This window comes from Ptiloglossa arizonensis, chromosome 10 (genome assembly GCF_051014685.1).
Source record: "Ptiloglossa arizonensis isolate GNS036 chromosome 10, iyPtiAriz1_principal, whole genome shotgun sequence".
In the NCBI taxonomy this organism is placed as follows: Eukaryota; Metazoa; Arthropoda; class Insecta; order Hymenoptera; family Colletidae; genus Ptiloglossa; species Ptiloglossa arizonensis.
In genome coordinates this window covers 9026062-9044126 of record NC_135057.1, presented here as the reverse complement: position 1 = coordinate 9044126, position 18065 = coordinate 9026062, and the positions used below count along the sequence as shown (strand labels likewise).

The following is an 18065-nucleotide window of genomic DNA, read 5'->3' as shown; positions in this document are numbered from 1 at the left end:
TTGTTATATTTTCGATAGAAAATTTCTTATATTTTCAATAGAAAATTTCTTATATTTTCAATAGAAAAATTGTTATATTTTCGATAGAAAATTTGTTATACTTTCGACAGAAAAATTGTTATATTAAGTTTGTCGGAAAGTAGTTTCGTTTTTTTCAGTGAAAATGAAACACGAGTTTTTTAGAATATATAAACATTTGATTAAATTATACATTCTCCATTTTGGAAAACGAAATGACTTCCCGAACAAGCGAATATTTTCGCTAGAAACTTATCCGGTCGAGAGCGATCGAGCACGACTCGACGAACGCGTCTGACCATTACTCGTTATTTCTACTTGCGCCGGCGTTTGTAAATATTGACGGTATTATCTGTTTTCCGTTAATCGTACTATCTTATAACCAGTTAGAACCGGTTAAAACAGATAATACCGTGAATGTTTGCGAACACCGATACAAATAGAAATAATAAGCAACGCTCGGACGTATTAATCGAGCAGTAATTATTACTGTTTGCGTTTCTACTTTGTCGGTATGTTTCATCTCTGGAGAAATAATACGAGTCGAGTTTTTCGCGAAAAATTATACATCGATCCTCCTTCGAACGACTTTTGTAATATTTAACAGAGAAATCGTATTCGAATCGTCGCACAATCGCGTATTTAAACGTGCACAAATACAATTTTTAAAATACAAAAGACCGAGCGTGATTCACCTAACTGTTGAAAAAGTATGAAAATCTCCTAGCTTCAGTATCTTATTTTCAACACTCGAATATTATTCTTCACCGGGGGAATTTCCCAACGTCTTCGTAATTTTTCCGCGAGGTCCACGCTCGAGAATTAATTTTACGACGAATGAAATAAATTTCATTATTGTTCTCACAGAAATGCACCGTGAAACGAGTAACGCGAATCACTGGGGCAAATCGGAACAATCCCGCGAGAATTCTCACCCGTGAAGAAATACCAATCAATCGCACGTGTGCTCGCGACGAATTTTGAAAATCGATTCCCTCGAGAAACGTAACATCGCTTTGAAAAAAAAGAAAGAAGAAAAAAAAACGAAAAAAAAGAAAAAAAAAAAAATTACACCACATTCTCCGTTTATTCTCGCACGAGACGTTCGCCTCGTTCTCGGTTGTACCGAGAATTTGCATAGTCGGATAATACTCTCGAAGCCCGAGTCTCGTAACTGAATAGAAGATAATTTTTATGCGAAACGTTTCTCGCACGGTACGCAGGCGTGGTGTTCTATTAAATAAGTAAAGTCTCGTCCGATCCACTTTCAGCGAGGACTTTATCCCCTTGTAATGGTGTCGGGGACAAGGAAGAAGAAAAAAAAAAAAAGAAAGAAAGAAAGAAAGAAGTAGGTATTTCATATTTTCCACGTCTCGGCGACTTTACGAGAGTTTCACGGAAACGAAAGGGAAAAAAGAAAAAAAAAGGACAACTGGTTGGGTTTCTGCAACTTTCGTGTTATTTCGAGAGCAGCGGCAACGTTACGCACGGTTCGCGTGCTATCTGACTTTTAAATACGCACCAACCAACCACCAACCCTCTCCTGTTCTTCCTCGGTACACGCGCGTCGTCTACGTATCAGAAAACTTTCTGGTACGCGAACTTGCGAAGAGAACCCATCGTAGATTCTCGAACAAGCCCCGGGAGTTTTCTCGGACGGGGATGAAATTTAAACACTGGTTGTTTAAACTCTCGCCGTATTATCATCTCTCTATCCGCCAGTGTTTCCATTACAGACTCAGAGAAGCCGGAAACACGTCGCGCGTAAGGAGAAATACGATCTAGATCAATCGTGGGTAAACGATATGGAGACGACCGGTTTAATATATATCTGTAGTAATTCGGGCATCATTGAAATCCGTTAGAGTATTTCGAATTCTCGCGCGCGCCGTGATGTTTAAATGCAACACCACAGCAATCGGGGGTGTTGGTGGGGTTGTGGTGCTTTAACATTATTCGATATTATAATGCAGAGGAACGTGATATACAATTTCAATAAATTCGATGGAACAGGGTATAAGAGAGATGTAGAACGCTAATTTGAAGTGTGGAGAGGTAAAGTAAAGGAAAGGAAGGGCCTGTTTAAATGAACTCATCATCAGTAGTAAGGTATCCTAACCAGGCCCTGCTTTATACGCTGGGACATTAGGAGATCGGTAAGGGATCGTATATATACCGATCGAAGCAGGTATGAGAACTTGCGGGAAACGGTCGATGGTCAGTTTTCCTCTGGTGGTAAGTATGGGTAGTGTCGTTACAGCAGATTTCGCGAATAATTCATTCACTCGAGAATAAGAATGATAGTATACGAATTACGATAACGGTGTCCGAGTATTGCACTCTGTTCTTTCGATTAGAGAAAATATTCGATTCGAATAGCGGAACGGGCGAAAAATAATAAAATTTGTCAAGTAGGTGATTATAGGAACAATGGGTTTCTAAGATGTATACAAACACAGAAAATCTGTGATGTCTACTGTCGATCACAGTACTTGATCGTATACGCGCAAGATAAGATTACGTTCAATTCTTGAAACGTTACCACTTAATTTTCTGCATTATCGATTATCGGTATTATCTATGAAGTAGCAGTTTATATTTCCTGATGATAAAGTTTCTCTACAATATTTTTAAACTAAGGATTGATTTACTGGCGACAGCATCTGTTCTTTAATTCCAAGGTCTAAAGAATACGTTTCATGAAGCTTTTACCGAATTCACACGTTATTTGTATTTGAGTAGTATTTGTACAAAAAGAGTTGTAAAAGTTACAAAACTAATTGTTGCGTATATGGGAAAATGTATCGGACGATTCGGGGGAATTTTAGAATCCTCTTATCACTTGAGTATCACATCCAACGTTATCGACACAGAACGGAAAAAGTATACAGCGCTACTAACGGTAAAAAATAGTTTCAGAAAATATTCTACTGTATGTAAACGTTTCATCCTAAGGTAATTGATGCCTAATGATACTGACCTGATCTGAATCGATAAGGTAGGAAACAATAAGGTAGTCGGAGTTTCGACCTCGTGAAAAATCATTGATTGTGCAGCAAAGTCTACAATTGAAGGTATTCAACCCATCAGTGAAATTGGCAGTTAGTTCATCTTTTACTAATAGCATTCTAATCGATAATGTAGGATGTTATACCGAAATGGTAAAGGTTTTAAAATCTCCAAGTTTTTATCATCCGATTTTAAAGTACCCGCCGAGACGTGTGACATATTCTTTCTATAGATGTCACTCTATAACTCAGCTGGAATATAGGATCGATCGTTTTCTTATACGAGTTTAACGAAATGGAATGCAGAGTGCGCCATACGTATTCCTAACCCAGTTTAGTGTACTCCAGTAAATATATAATTGTTTTCATTTTATTTAAAATAACGTGTATATAAAGAAAAATGATTACATCTACTTTACGATCGGTAATACGTTTTGTCGCGAAAACGAAGGCTGTCGATATCGAAAAGTTTTCGGAATTATCGTATCTGAATCTGACAAATGTTAGAAGTATACATATAACCTCAAATGTTTTGAAGAATATTCGAATAGAGAATAAAAAAAGGAGGATTCCCAGTACTTCCAGAAGTGATGCAGTAGAGGGAGAGAATTCGTTTTCAATTAATGCGGAAAGGAAGTAAGTCATCTATTGATGTATTAATTAATAAATATCATTTTAAGGTGATTTCGCAAAATGTATTATTTCCACATTGTAGCATTTTATCTTGCATTTACAAAATATTTCTCCACTTTAGTGAGTTGTTTCCCGATGCTAATACACCGCACAAAATGTACGATGGTATTCAGTTTAAAGACTTACATATTATCAATATAAAGGCAACAAATAATAATACAATATTGTCTACCACCTCGTCTGATGGCAAGTGTTAAAACATTGATAACTTGTTCTAAATATTGCTCTTGCAATTTCAATATAAATACAATGATATTATAGGTAATGGTATATTATTACATTCAGCTGGTATCGAAGGATTTAAAAATGCCAAAAAGGGTACCAACATTGCGGCTCAACAGGCTGCCCTTGTACACGGAACGGTAAGAAAGTTCTTAATATAATATCGATTTAGGTTATAGTTTTTTGTGTTTTTATAACATTTTCTACCTTTTTAAGAATACTCTCCATAAAGGTATAAAAACAGTCAGGATAAGAGTACAAGGCCTCGGAGCTGGTAGGATGGTAAATATTAAGGGACATCGATCCGATCGTTTTATATAAACTTCTTCGTAATAAATATTTATCCTTGTTCTTGCATAGGCTGCGATAAAAGGTCTTCAACTCTCAGGATTGCATATCGTTTCTATCACGGACGATACTAGAATATCGTGGAACCCTTTAAGAGCTAGGAAACCAAGAAGAATATAAGGTTTGGATGTATTAAAACAACAATAAATAGAATTTTACAACAGTATATTTTGTTTGGATTTAAAATACGGGATCTATCGTTAGAAGTCTTACAAACGTATAATACTTATCGCGGTAATATATTCTCAATATGTACAATCCATGTTTATCGTATAATATTACAACTATACGATTGTGTAGTTACGGTTTAAAACTTAATCGTAAATAAATATGACTAGACGAAGAATCAAATTTCGTGAACCACTCGAATACAATTACAATGGCATCGTTAAACTTCTCAACGCTAGATAACTTGTATTTTACAACCTACAACATATCATCGTTCACGCGTTACAAATGGTCTCTTACACGTTCAAATTATTCCTTAAACGTTTCAGTTCTATCTACTCTGATTTACACACGAAAATACGAACCATTCTTTTTTTCCGATGCAAATTCAATTTTTCATTAAATCGTAAGAAAAACTCTCGATAAATTGATTTCTAAATTCTTCTGTTTCGTGAAGAGTGAAATCAACGAATTGACTCCGAACATTGCTTTATCGTACTGAAAGTGCATGTTGCGTGATCCAAGGTATATACTCCGATACCCGTGTATATACACCAGGAAGCCGTGGTCGGGCACATCCTACTCCAGACGAGACTATCCCCACGACCATCGTGTTACTGTTAAGATGACTTCCGATCATCAAAGGTCCGCCACTATCGGTCTGAAACGGAACATCGTACAGTTGTTTCTACACGTTTTCACGAGCTCTTGTCGATCTTTGGTGCTACTAGAATCGTGTACATAATTTCAATGTACACGTAACGTGTAATGTACACGTAATTGTAACGTCGAGTAAGAAAATTTTAATTCGAATATTCAAACTCTCGACAGATGAAATTACACACCGTAATTAACAATATTACACCACGTGAAACTTTGTTCTGCTCTTACAATCGTAACCGTATCCGTACAAGTATGATAATTTCCCCTCGATAGATCCAATAGTAATACCCGCACTAAGAAACAAACGAAGTATTCGCTCTTTGAGCAAAATGATTAGAAGCAGCTCGGTTTGGATCTACAAACGAGAACCGTCTCGAATCGATTCAGAGCCGACGAGCTTCAATCGAAATACTACTTACTTAAAACCATAAACGGTAGAGAAAGGAGAGGCACGGTTCTCTCAACCACCGCCACGGTAGCAATTATATTATCTATTCGGTACCTAGTCACGGGCGACTAAACGCAGAACGTATAGATCGTTCGGACGGAATTGTTCAACGAAGTAGAAGATATCTCTCAAATGGGCCGCGAACGGAATCGTAAATACGCAATAAAACGTATCGAGTTGGAAACACACGTACATATTCGCGAACCCTTCCGTTTTTTTCCCACCGTGGACCGTTCCGATAATTACGTTACGCCTGGCCGCAATATTTTGTCAACGATATTTTTCGGTGGCTTTCGGGTGGGGAGGAGTATCGTTTTTTTTTCTTTCTTTTTTTTTTTTTATTTCTCCCTCGTTCCCCCTCCACTTTCATTTTGTTTCGCGGTCGAACAATTTGGTCCGCGACTACCGTACATACCGTCTCTTCCCGCCGCTGTTAATTCAACGTACGCGTCCGCCGCACGACCACGGATATTTATTGAAATTCATGTCGCGGTCGTTCGACGGGGCGTGAATTTCGCGTATGAACGATTGACACGCAACGCGGCTCTAACTAACGACACGTGAATGGAGGAGGCGGATCGATAACCGGGGAACGGAACAACCGCGGCGAGATAAATGATACGCGACGCGGATTTCACTTACCCAGCAAGAGTCTCGGCCGCCTTCTTCGTGGCCGGCGCACATTTGCTTCCCCTCGACGCGGGTCGACTTCCCCTGACTGGCGTACCATTCGCGACAAACCTTGTTCTCGATCACGCGAACGTCCACTTTCTGCAACACGTCCGCTCGTTTGTCTGCAAGAAGATAGCGAGTGGCCACGTTACTCGATATTACACACCGCGCCGGCAACCATCCACCTTTTGGTTGTTCTACGAACGCCCACGAACGAACCGTGATCGCGGGTAGGGAGATTGCCAATTTTATGGAACGGGGCGGTAGAAAGGGTTAAGTCGAACGTGGACTGAGTCGAATTGCTTCTCCATGAGCATATTTTCTCACCATTTAAGAGAGTTACTTGAAGTATGTTCGAACTGTTGCAACTTTGGTAGAAGTTATCCGATTTTTACGATTGAAGAAGTATTTTAAATCTTGAAGTTTGTATTTTTTGATGCATTGAATAACGAAATAGGGTTAAGTATTTTTCAAATCTTTCTGATGGTATATTTTCTCACCATTTAAGAGAGTTACTTGAAGTATGTTCGAACTGTTGTCACTTTGGTAGAAGTTATCCGATTTTTACGATTGAAGAAGTATTTTAAATCTTGAAGTTTGTATTTTTCGATGCATCGAATAATTTGTATCGAAATTGGGTTGAGTATTTTTTAAATCTTTCCGATGGCATATTTTCTTACCATTTACGAGAATTACTCGATATATGTTTGTTCAAACTGTTACAACTTTGGTAAAAGTTATCCGATTTTTACGATTGAAGAAGTATTTTAAATCTTGAACTTTGTATTTTTTGATGCATTGAACAACGAAATAGGGTTGAGTATTTTTCAAATCTTTTCGATGGGATATTTTCTTCTCATGTTACGAGAGTTACTTGATATATGTTTGTTCAAATTGCTACAACTTTGGTAAAAATGATCCGATTTTTACGATTAAAGAACTATTTTAAATTTTGAAGTTTGTATTTTTCAATGCATCGAATAACTTGTATCGAAATAGGGGTGAGATGTTTGTATTTTTCAAATCTTTCCGATGGGGATATTTTCTCTCCATTTACGAGAATTACTCGATATATGTTTGTTCAAATTGCTACAACTTTGGTAAAAATGATCCGATTTTGACGATTAAAGAACTATTTTAAATCTTGAAGTTTGTATTTTTCAATGCATCGAATAACTTGTATCGAAATAAGGGTGAGATGCTCGTATTTTTCAAATCTTTCCAATGGGATATTTTCTTCCCATTTACAAGAATTACTCGATATATGTTTCTTCAAATTGCTACAACTTCGCTAAAAATGATCCAATTTCGACGACTAAAGAACTATTTTAAATCTCAAAGTGTCTACTTTTCAATGCACTAGATAACTTTTAACGATTTGTGTTTGTTCAATATTCTCTACGCTCTACCAAATTTTACAATTTCGTCGTATCTTTCTTCTATTTTCATTCTTTATCTTCACGGATAATTGTTATCCGTACTCCGACTCGATGAAAGAAAGTAAGAACAAATAATGCGTTACACGTCGAGGATCGTACGATTTGTAATTACAATTTTAATTTCGTATCGAATATCGTCCGTCCACTGTACGAATCATCTTGAAACGAAATGAAAATGTTAATCGAACGATCCGTTAATAAATACCGCGAACCATTAGCGATTGCTCGTTGGACGATCGATCGTAAAAAGTCGCTCGTTGTATAAATGATCGTCGATTCGAGTGTATTTGAGTTGCCCGTTTGAAATTTGATTTCTCCCAAAGCGTAATTCGCCCGTTACGGAATCCGAACGCCGACTAGCAGTTTCAAGGCGAGTCCGGCAAGTAAGCAAAAACTTTCGTAGAATGCAATTCCAAGGTAGAATTCGGTTAGATACTCCGGGAGCCATTGCAGCGGAACTTTCCAGTACATGTTGATAACTTCGGCGTGTCTTTACTTATTCACTTCAACGGGAACGATCGCGTCGTTAATAAAGCAAACTATACCGAACTCGTTGAGAGTTGCCTTTATCTTTCTTAATCCAACTTAGTTCACCGGTAAGAACCAGTCCGTTTGTTCCTTCCTTCGTTCGTTCCTTCTCGAAATTTGCGTTAAAACGTTTACGCACGGAATCGCGCGGGAAAATCGAATATCGTCGATGTTACATCTACTCGATTGATTCGTGAAAACCGTTGGATAATCAACGTTAACGACCCCGTTCCCGAGCGAATTACTCGCAAAAGGTGTGGTAGAGGGGTACGAGGCTTTATTTACTTACATTTGGACAGAACCAGTCCGTTTGTTCCTTCCTTCTCGAAATTTGCGTTAAAACGTTTACGCACGGAATCGCGCGGGAAAATCGAACGTCGTCGATCTTACATCTACTCGATTGATTCGTGGAAACCGTTGGATAATCAACGTTAACGACCCCGTTCCCGAGCGAATTACTCGCAAAAGGTGTGGTAGAGGGGTACGAGGCTTTATTTACTTACATTTGGACCTGTCTTCGCCCAGCCAACCCCATCCGGCCGCTTTGGCAAGTTCCCCGCCGAAGGCGCTGTACCCTGGTTTCCCTGTGGCCACAGGTAAACAGGCGGGTTTCACGCTTTCCGACCAAGCGATCGGCCTCGCAACTTCCAGTAGGGCAATATCGTCTACGTATTTTCCGCATTTGTGGCCAGGGTGTAAAATAGCCCTCGCCACTCTCTCCTCCCTCGACGGTGGCAGTTCCGGTCCTCTCAGATTGTACTCGCCGAGGTTGACCCGTAGCTGGCCAACCGGGATCACCGAAGTCGATCTGCACCGAACAGAAACGAACAATTTTACATTCGTAAAATTTTCCAATCTTCCCCGAAGAGTCTTCGATGCGAAGTTCGCTCGCTAGGGTTCGAGAAATAGGACCACGGGGTGGCGAATCGATACGATTGGGATGATTTTTCGATAGCCTTGAGCGGTCGATCCAGTTTGGTAGTCAAACTACGCTCCGTTGGAATCCACGTATTCGCGACGACGTGGGATAAAGGGTTTACATTGTGAGTCGTTCTACTCGAAATACCGAAATTACTAAAATTATAGACGAAAGAATAGAGTGTACGGTTGCGAGTGGAAACGATTCGATGAAGAGGGTGGAAGTTCATTTTTGGACGAAATCGGTGGAAAATTTCAAGTTAGTTTGGAAAGGAGTTTTTTCATTTCGCGACGATGTGGGATAAAGGATTTACATTGTGAGTCGTTTTATTCGAAATACCGAAATTACTAAAATTATAGACGAAAGAATAGAATGTACAGTTGCGAGTGGAAACGATTCGATGAAGAACTAGAAAGATGTGAAAGATTAGATATTGAACTAATGGAACGAAAAAGTTCTCAGAAATGGTTAAATATACCAGCTGCAACTGGTAAAATGGGAGTCGTAGGCTCGCGGATTATTCCGCGCTCGGTGCTACTGTACAGTCTTCACTCGCGGATTATTCCGCGCTCCGATGCAACCGGGTTAATCAACGCGGGTAGAAACAAATTCGCTTCGATGTAACTTTTCGAGCTGTCGTTTGGCAAGTGTTTCGCGAACGAGGGTGCCTCGTGAAAAATATCCAGGCATAACATCCACTTTATACACATTACGGATACATGTAGGCCAAGTAGGACAAATAGCCGTCCTCTCGTCAACGCTCGGCCTCTTTCAGCCCTCAAGGAGTCAAAGTCCAGCGCAACGATGCCGCGTGTCGCCGGCAAGTAATCATCGTAAAAGTTAAGTGCACCGAGAACCAAGTGTATAGGTATACAGGAGGGTGGGTTGGGGTGAATGCCGGTAGAAGGGGGGATAAAGAGCTATCCCTCCCCGTGTCTTGCTCTTCCAGGGAGTCTCCTTTCATTTCCTCCGTCTCCGGCAGCCTTTCCACTGCCAAAGTGGGGAAAAGCCCAGCTCTTTCGCGAGCAGTGTCTTTCCATGGATGTCGGCAATTATTTAACCGGGATTTTTGTTCCGTCGTTTGGCGGTCGAAGGGAGGAAGTTGCAGTGGGGGCGCTCACCTTCCTCGTGGTTGTTTGAACGGTCTCGAGCACGGTTGGCTTCGGTTAATTAATCGGTCCGCCACGCCGTCTACGAATAACTAACAAAATTATGGCAGCCCGCTACACAGTGGGGGTTCCCCTCGTTTCTACGGCATTACGCACCGGGATTGTTTCGTCCCAGTTTCTTCGTTGCCTCGTTTCTTCTATGATAAAAGACGAGTAGTGGGGTGGGCTGGGTTACGAGATGGGGGGTGCTCGACCCAGGGTCGTTTCCTCCAAGTTTCAAGGCCCTCCCCTCTCTCTACTCGCTCGCAGTCCCCTTCTCACGTTTTAATGGACCCTTCCCAGACCTCGTCGAGGCCCTTCCATTGTTCCATCCCGGGCGTGGATTATACGACTTAATCTGGATGCATCATCGCCACTCCTTCCCTTATCGTCGCACCCTTCCAATTAAAATGCACCGCCGTCGGGCTAAATGCCGGATCGCGACCGCCAGAAGGACCGACCTTTTTACGGGGCCATTAATTGCACGTTAATCTGGTTGTAAACCTTCGCGCACGATCGCTACCGAACTATTTCGCGGTTAACTTGGATTGTTCTCCTTTTGCGCGGATCGTATCTGTACCGATCGTACGAACACGTTCTGCGAACTGGAATCGGCTCGAACCGGTGAAATAGAGCCGATCGACTTGGTTACGGTTCGAACGATCGATTCGGTTTCTCCGATGGGCAATGTTACTTTTCCCTTCGTTTCGTAATCTATCGGATTGGCTGGTAAGTGTTTATCTCCGAGAATTATTGGCACTGGTGCGCGAAATACAAAGCGGAAGAAGGCCTGGGTTACCGATTCGAGGCTCGACTTTAACGTTCTTGTATTGTTTTTCCATCGAAAGTGTTATATCTTGTTGTTATTTATCGTCACTCGAAGGAAACATTTGCACGACCTTCTAAACTTTTATTATCTTTAAATTCAAATATCTTATTATCTTAAATTCAAATTCTCTATTCGTCTCGATTCGAAAGCGATTTCGGAAGTTATTATCATCGCTCGTAAAAGCTGTTCGATCGACATCTCGATTACCATCGTATAATAGTTTCCACGATATGTATATTCTTCAAAGAATTATATTTCATCGTATCGATAAATTAAGTATCGTAAATACAGCTTTCTCGTTGTTACTCTGTCTCTTTCGTCAATAAGGAAATAGTAGTTTTCGAGCTTTCGCTCAATTTGAAGTTCTCCATCATTTCGTACAAATCAATTTTTTCCATATCGATTTGCAATATTAATCGCACTTCCAACGCGAGACTTTTCGCGTAAAATTTTGCAAGGTTTATACGGCTCGTTCACGTAAAACAAGCCACAGCATGGTAATCGAGTAGGTGGCGGTAAACGGGTCTTTTGCCATAGTCCGTAGTCCAGTTCGAACCACAGCACGCCCATCGCTGCTTTATATTCGGTCTTCCACTGGTCGTTGTAGCGAGCTTCGAGGCAAGGCTGTTGGATGTTTTCCAGTTATAAATGAACGTACGGAAAATTGATGCCGGTGTGCTCCGTTTTTCGAATTTGATAAGTGGTATACGCTGCACGGGCTCTAGCGAGTATCGATCAAAATCCATGTTGCCATTTCTTGCGTAGCCGAGACGAGCTTTCGAAAATCGTGAATTGCTACTGTTCGAATTTGAAAAAAACTATTCAATTTTTATTTTCCAATCGAATCATCGATACACTCGGCGACGTAAAATCGAACAATCGAAAAAGAGCGATGCGTGGAAGATTAATATTTTACGCGTGTACGTATTTTATTCGAATATCTAGGATCGAGAAACAAAAAAAAAAAAGAAAAATACTCGAAGACTCGCGGAACGACTCGAAGTTACGGATAAATTTAACGAGCGTATAAAACGGTTAATAACTCACGAGTTATAGCAATAGCAGCGGTTTATTTGCCGTGTTCTTAAACGGGGGTGGTTTCACACCTACCGGTGGTATCGTATTTATGACCCCCGGCGATTGTAGCGCGGTTTTAAAGGACGCTTCGAGCGATCTCGCCTTTGCGTCTCTCTCTCTCTCTCCCTCTCTCTCGTTTTTTAATTTCTTTTTTCCCTTCCACCAACGGCGATGACTCTACAAATAATTCTCTTTCGCGCGTAGAGCTGCATTAACGAAATTTATTTCGGCCGTTTCCGTGAACGATAAAGAAATCGCGGACAATGGCCGGCGTCGGATATATTTTCACGACCTCGCGCCTGGTGGCAACGTTTTGTCATGCGTTTTGCATGGCCGCTAGCAATTACCGAGTGGTCTGTAATCTACACGCAATCATGGTTTACAACGCCGAAGCTCCGTTGAATTCTCTCTCTGGCCACCCTGGCCGGTTTCAACCCTCTCTCGCTCGGCTCTACCCTCTTCCCCTTTGTACTCGCTGACCGAGAGAGATACGCAATGTCTACACGTTTCATCGCACAGCGTTACTGTCTCGACGTTTAATTACACCTGCATGGACACCGGTACACGTAAATCTACCAACGTCCATGGGAAAAGACACGACAAATATTTTCGAAATAGTCCGCCGGCTTTGTCGGATGTTTGCGAACGTCTTGATACGTTGCGAACACGTTTCAACGTACACGTTAATTGCTCTTTAGAAATTTCTACCCACCCTCGTTCAGACCTATTTCAAACGATTGCGGGAACTCTTTCTCGCGACTCGCGATATTTGAATTTAAGTAATGTATTTATTCAAATCGCACGTAATATTCTTCGAATATTCCATCGACCTAATTAGATCTCTATCACGGGTTTTCTATTCGATATTCAGTATTTTCATATTTTAACGAATTTTCGGTGTATTTACTTGTACAGCTTCGTTTCTAATTTGTAATCGATAGAATCGTGAGCAGAGTATATACATTCGGATGTACTATTCGATAATATTTGAACACTTCGGTTACTTCCGTGTGAATAATGTTTCAATCATCGAGTTTTTAATATTCCTGCAACGTGTATTCCTTTCGAACAATACTTCCGTTTTATTAGATCGCTGTACCGGCGTTGGTGTCGGTTTTTGTTTGATGGCGTCGAACAAATGTCGCACCGTTTCGTTCGTAAAATTAATTTCGGGAAAATGCTCGCACGTTATTAACACGTCGCGCTATGCGCGAGTCTCGAAAAAGTTCAAACGTTTCGAGCATTGCGAAAAAACATTCTCCGGGTGTATAACAATCGATTGAATTTACTGTAACAAACTTCTAATATAATTAAAATATATATTAGAAAAAATTCACCGACATCGTAAATGACCGGTGCGCAGACGGACCGATTTTTAGTAAAAAATTAATTCAAATTCAATATTCGATATTCAAAATTCAAATCCTTTCGCGCGTTTCTCCATGCATTTTTCCAAGTGACAAAGAACCCGATGTTTCCCCTTTCGGATGGGACAGTTTAAAAAAACTGTCCAACGACGAACGGTCAGCCAACCGGTTTAATACAAGACGGACACTTGACTCTATTTGTCGTGGTTGTTTATTCGTGCAAATACACGACCGTGGAGTTTTTAACCTGTCACAGTGCTCGTCCGGTTTCCACTCGGCGCTCGGTCGCTCGTGGGTTAAAATACGCTCATTTAAAATGTAATCGTTTCTCCAATTAACATCGATATCGTTCCGCGTGACCACACGGAACAAGGGGGAACGCCTCGTTTTATATAATTTTAACGAGGCGATTGGCTGTTCATTCGCTTACACGATAATCACAAAGCGGGCACGAAGTCAGAGGAACGTTTTGTCGCGTTAACAAGACTCGATTCGCCGGGGCTGTATTTGCGCGTATAAATTCATCAAAACGCGGAAATGATTTCATTTCGTTCCATTTTTATCAACGTTTCGTGCGTTCAATTTAGTTTTTAATTTCCATTCGCGGTGAGATTATAGCGTTGGCCGATTAAAAAAGAAAGAAAAAAAAGAAAAAAAGAAAAAACATTCCCATGCTCGGGCACGACGGCGCGTTCAATTTCGTCGGTAACGTTCGTTGATAATCCCTGCGATGACGCGCGAAACGATAATAATTTTTCGAACCTCGACGATTTCCGGGACGATACCTCGAGGAAGATTTGCTTTCGCGCGAAAGACACAGGACGTTTCACGGTCCCTCTCCCCTGTCCCCTTTTTTACGCGTTTCGTAATTTTTTTTCTCCCCAGTCAGCACGGCTCCCGTTAAACTTTTTTATCCTTCCGCGGAGCGCGATGATTTTCGCGGAAACGTTTCGCGACGTAACCGCTCCTCCGTGTTCCGGGTGTTTCGTGTTTTTTAAACCGACACAGATTCGCGCGAATGGATCAAGTGGATTACGACGACGCAGTCACTTTGCGAGACGTTTCGAGGCGGCGAGCAATCTTAAAAAATTTAAAAGCGTCCCGTCTCTGATTTTAAATCGCCTTCCCTCGCGTTTCTTCGCGCGCCCGCTTTAATTTCGCATTTAACGCGCAATGGAGGGAAATATTTGTCGCTGGAGACCACTCTCGTTCACGACCCGCGATCGTTCCTTTGCGTTTCGCACACGGAGTTCTCGCGCGTCGATATTTTCAAAATGATCGAAGTATCATTCAAACGAGAAGTAAATATATTTTCACAATACGAGGCAATCGGTTCGAACGCGGGAACGTATCGCGGTTGTAAATTTTTCGATACGTCCCGAGTGTACGCCTATTGTTCGTCACGCGTAATGAAAAGGAAATGCAAATTTAAACGTTCGAGCGAAAATATGGCATGTGGTAGCGGAGAAAGGAGATAGAGCTTCGACCAATTACTGTTTCGCGACTTAATCTCGTTACGCTCTTTCCCACGGTTTGATAAAAATATACGAGTTCGATTTAAAAAAAAAAAAAACCGAAAAAAATTAAACGACTTTACATCCACCTCTATCGATTTTTCCTACGTTCGATGTTCGTCGATTCGGTGTACGTGTTCGATATTGAACAAAATCACCGACGGATTAAAATTGGTCACCCTGTACGTATTCGTTACAGACACTGTTCGAAGTAATTAAAGCGTTCGTCTACGCGAATAATGTGATTTATACGTATCGAAAGCTGTTCGGGTCGCGTGAACGGAGCTTTCGCATGAAAAATTGTACGGTGTTTCGCCCTTTTTTTTGTACTCGTGTTCTCGTATCTCCGGATACGGATGTACTCGGTTTCGTATCCGGGATTCGTGTATCGGTGTAAACGTAACATTTGCCGCGTACTCGAGCGTTTTGATTTCATTACGCCCGGACGATGTTTGATTTCCGTTCATCTCGAATTAACCGCGTAGCGTTCGGTGGCATTTTTCAATTCCTCGCGATCGTATCGATGTAATTACGGTACGGTTTGTCGGGGCGTGGGTCGCGTCGACATTTTACGCGACGATACCGACGAAAACGGTCGAAAATTTTGGCACACGGGACGCCGTGAATATCGCCACCGATAAGATCTCTCTGCGCGCGGTTGTAGATTCGATTACGGGGAACAATGGGCAGCTTTCCACGAAGAAACAGTCGGTTCTCTGCCATGAATATTTTCCTAGGCGGACTGCATATTGATTACGCGAACACGCGTATACCGGCATTATTCTAACGAATGGAGATATAAACTATCGCGCGGTCGATATTAATGTTACCGGCGGTAATGCTTCGAAATTTAGATGCGCGTTTTCCGATATTTTCCTCGCGTGATCCACTCGAAACGAACTTTCCAATTTTACGCTCGGAATTTATAAACTGTTTGACACAATGCCGCGAATATACCGAAGAAATACGACAATCCGGTAATCGTACGACGTCGACCACGAAATTTATTCGACGCGGTGTTAGGTCAATACTTAACGATTGCCTTCGATGGATATTAAATACCGATCGTTATTTACGAGTATTCTCGTAATTCTTCAGCATTTTCTGCGAGAAATTTCTGCTTCAAATTCGAACGCTCATTCGACGTTAATTTCGAACGATAAATACTGTTATGTTTTATATTAATTACTTAGATTGTAATTAATATAAGGTATCTGAAATTAAACGACTCGTGGAGAGTATCGCGGGGAGATTAGGGTTAAATTACTCGAGAAACGGCGAAAGAAGTAATCGATGGAGTATCACGAGTAGTTCGAGCGATTATTTTTATACGATACGGGACAAAATGGTCGCGCACCTCGTATAGTCGTGTTTATGTTTTCCCATTAAGGGCGGTCGGTGTTTCAATTTCCTCCACTTAATACTTTCAGCTTGTTACAGAATAGATGTGGCTTATTCTTTTCGTTTCTCACAACGACTGGGATTTTTTAATAAACTAGAAGCTACCTTACCTGTTCTCTAATTTTACAATTTTGTTCTGGCAAAGTATTCGTTCTACTTGGTAATAAAATACCATCTATTTCACTCAAATTTCTATTTGTCGCTGGTTCTCTACTCCTTCTCTTCGATCAACAATTCAACTACGACGTACGTGTGTTGTAAAACCAATTTTTAGCATATATGCAATACATAGATCGAATAAAAGATGTTATTTTCTGTTCGTTTTAAGATGCAAGATGTGCATCTTACAGATACTTCTCCTCCAGATACGATTTCCAATTCCTCGGTAACGTAAAAAATGAATAATCATCGGTCTCGTTATTTTACAACGTCGAATAATCGTTATTCGGGATGTCTGGAACATCCGGTGATTCGTGAATGTGAATATACACGATCGGTGCGTGGCTTGTCAGAACCGTGTTCCCCGAATTCTCTCCCGAGCCACATACCTATCGTGTTGCTCGTTCGGTCGGCGTGTATCGTCGCGCGAAAGTCGAAACAATGGAACGATATCGTTTCATACATATGTAACAGCGTGCACGAGGCTCGCGCACGTGCAATTTTACTTACGAACACAAGCAGTGGGCCGCAGTCAGAACGAATCTTGCATTAAGAATGGTACCGCCGCAGAAGTGTCCTCCTTTTCTGCTGATGCTCACCATCCAAGGGAACTCGTGCGGTACCGCGTTTTGTCCACCGACGAGTCTCGCCGTGCGTGTCCCGGTCGCTCCCAGGCCGCAAGGGATGTCCGCGACTGTCATCCGAACACGTGTCTCGTTAACATCCGATAAACCCACGATTAATAGCGGTAGAAGCTCGATTATCACGGGAAAACGGGGCTGAAAATCCCTGCGACTATCGAGGTTCGATAATCGGGCCAACCGACGAAACCAACTCCCGTTTGCGCTAATTGTCATCGTTACCGGTTAGGTTCGCGTCTCCACGGATGGTGGTGTATACGTTGTGAAAATTTGTTCGCGCGAAAGAAGTTTCTCTATCGTCGAGGAGATTCTATTGCACGGTTAACTGGATCCAAGTGTGACTATACCGTATTTTTTCACGAGTGACTAACATTCCGAAATTATCAAACGCGTCGCAACGAACGAAATCCTGGCGCAACAGTCGAGGTTGCAAGGTTCGGGGTTCGACGAAAGTATTTCGTCTCCCACGGTTGAAGAAAATTACGCGGGGGAAAATAGGTTTCTAAAAAGTTGCGACCGCCGAAGGTCCTCGTCCCCGTTTCGTTCTTTTTTTCATTAGACGAGCCCGTACGCCGAGAGCGGCGGTCTTGGCTCTCGTGCCAGGAAAGTTCGTTTTACCTTTTATCGGAAATAATCACTTAGCAAACAGCGTGTTCATTAACGCCGAACGAAACTCCCTTCCGTCCGGTTCTCTTTCGTTGAACGGGGCTGCTCTTCCGTTGCACGGGGCACCGAAATATGAATTTGTCGAGTTACGTCGATACCCGATGGTCGAGACGTAATTTGCGTATACACGTTCACCG

General features: G+C 41.6%; 2 protein-coding genes and 1 long non-coding RNA gene across 3 annotated transcripts in view; 2 read left to right on the top strand and 1 right to left on the bottom strand.

Annotated features, from left to right (window-relative positions):
• Positions 1-18065, top strand: part of LOC143152091 (uncharacterized) — a 246441-nt gene that overhangs the window by 101648 nt on the left and 126728 nt on the right. The window lies entirely within an intron of this gene.
• Positions 206-4455, top strand: Mrps11 (mitochondrial ribosomal protein S11). Its single transcript, XM_076321788.1, has 5 exons — positions 206-3662; positions 3781-3905; positions 3981-4081; positions 4158-4223; positions 4302-4455. Exons 1-5 carry the CDS (start codon positions 3427-3429, stop codon positions 4407-4409), a joined length of 636 nt encoding a protein of 211 aa, XP_076177903.1. The 5' UTR covers positions 206-3426; the 3' UTR covers positions 4410-4455.
• LOC143152306 (serine protease 33) lies at positions 4765-17478 on the bottom strand. The gene is made up of 4 exons (XM_076322275.1): positions 17132-17478; positions 8711-9015; positions 6211-6362; positions 4765-5118 (listed from the first exon to the last, which is right to left on the bottom strand). Exons 1-4 carry the CDS (start codon positions 17476-17478, stop codon positions 4948-4950), a joined length of 975 nt encoding a protein of 324 aa, XP_076178390.1. The 3' UTR covers positions 4765-4947.

Bases quoted from the DNA above. Each gene is read 5' to 3' on its own strand.
- Mrps11 (XM_076321788.1), top strand. From the start codon at position 3,427: ATGATTACATCTACTTTACGATCGGTAATACGTTTTGTCGCGAAAACG. The intron at 3,663-3,780 runs GTAAGTCATCTA...TCTCCACTTTAG, and splicing joins TCAATTAATGCGGAAAGGAA to TGAGTTGTTTCCCGATGCTA. The intron at 4,224-4,301 runs GTAAATATTAAG...GTTCTTGCATAG, and splicing joins GCCTCGGAGCTGGTAGGATG to GCTGCGATAAAAGGTCTTCA.
- LOC143152306 (XM_076322275.1), bottom strand. From the start codon at position 17,478: ATGACAATTAGCGCAAACGGGAGTTGGTTTCGTCGGTTGGCCCGATTA. The intron at 9,016-17,131 runs GTAAGTAAAATT...TGTTCGGTGCAG, and splicing joins GCGGCCCACTGCTTGTGTTC to ATCGACTTCGGTGATCCCGG. The intron at 6,363-8,710 runs GTAAGTAAATAA...ATCTTCTTGCAG, and splicing joins GGGCGAAGACAGGTCCAAAT to ACAAACGAGCGGACGTGTTG.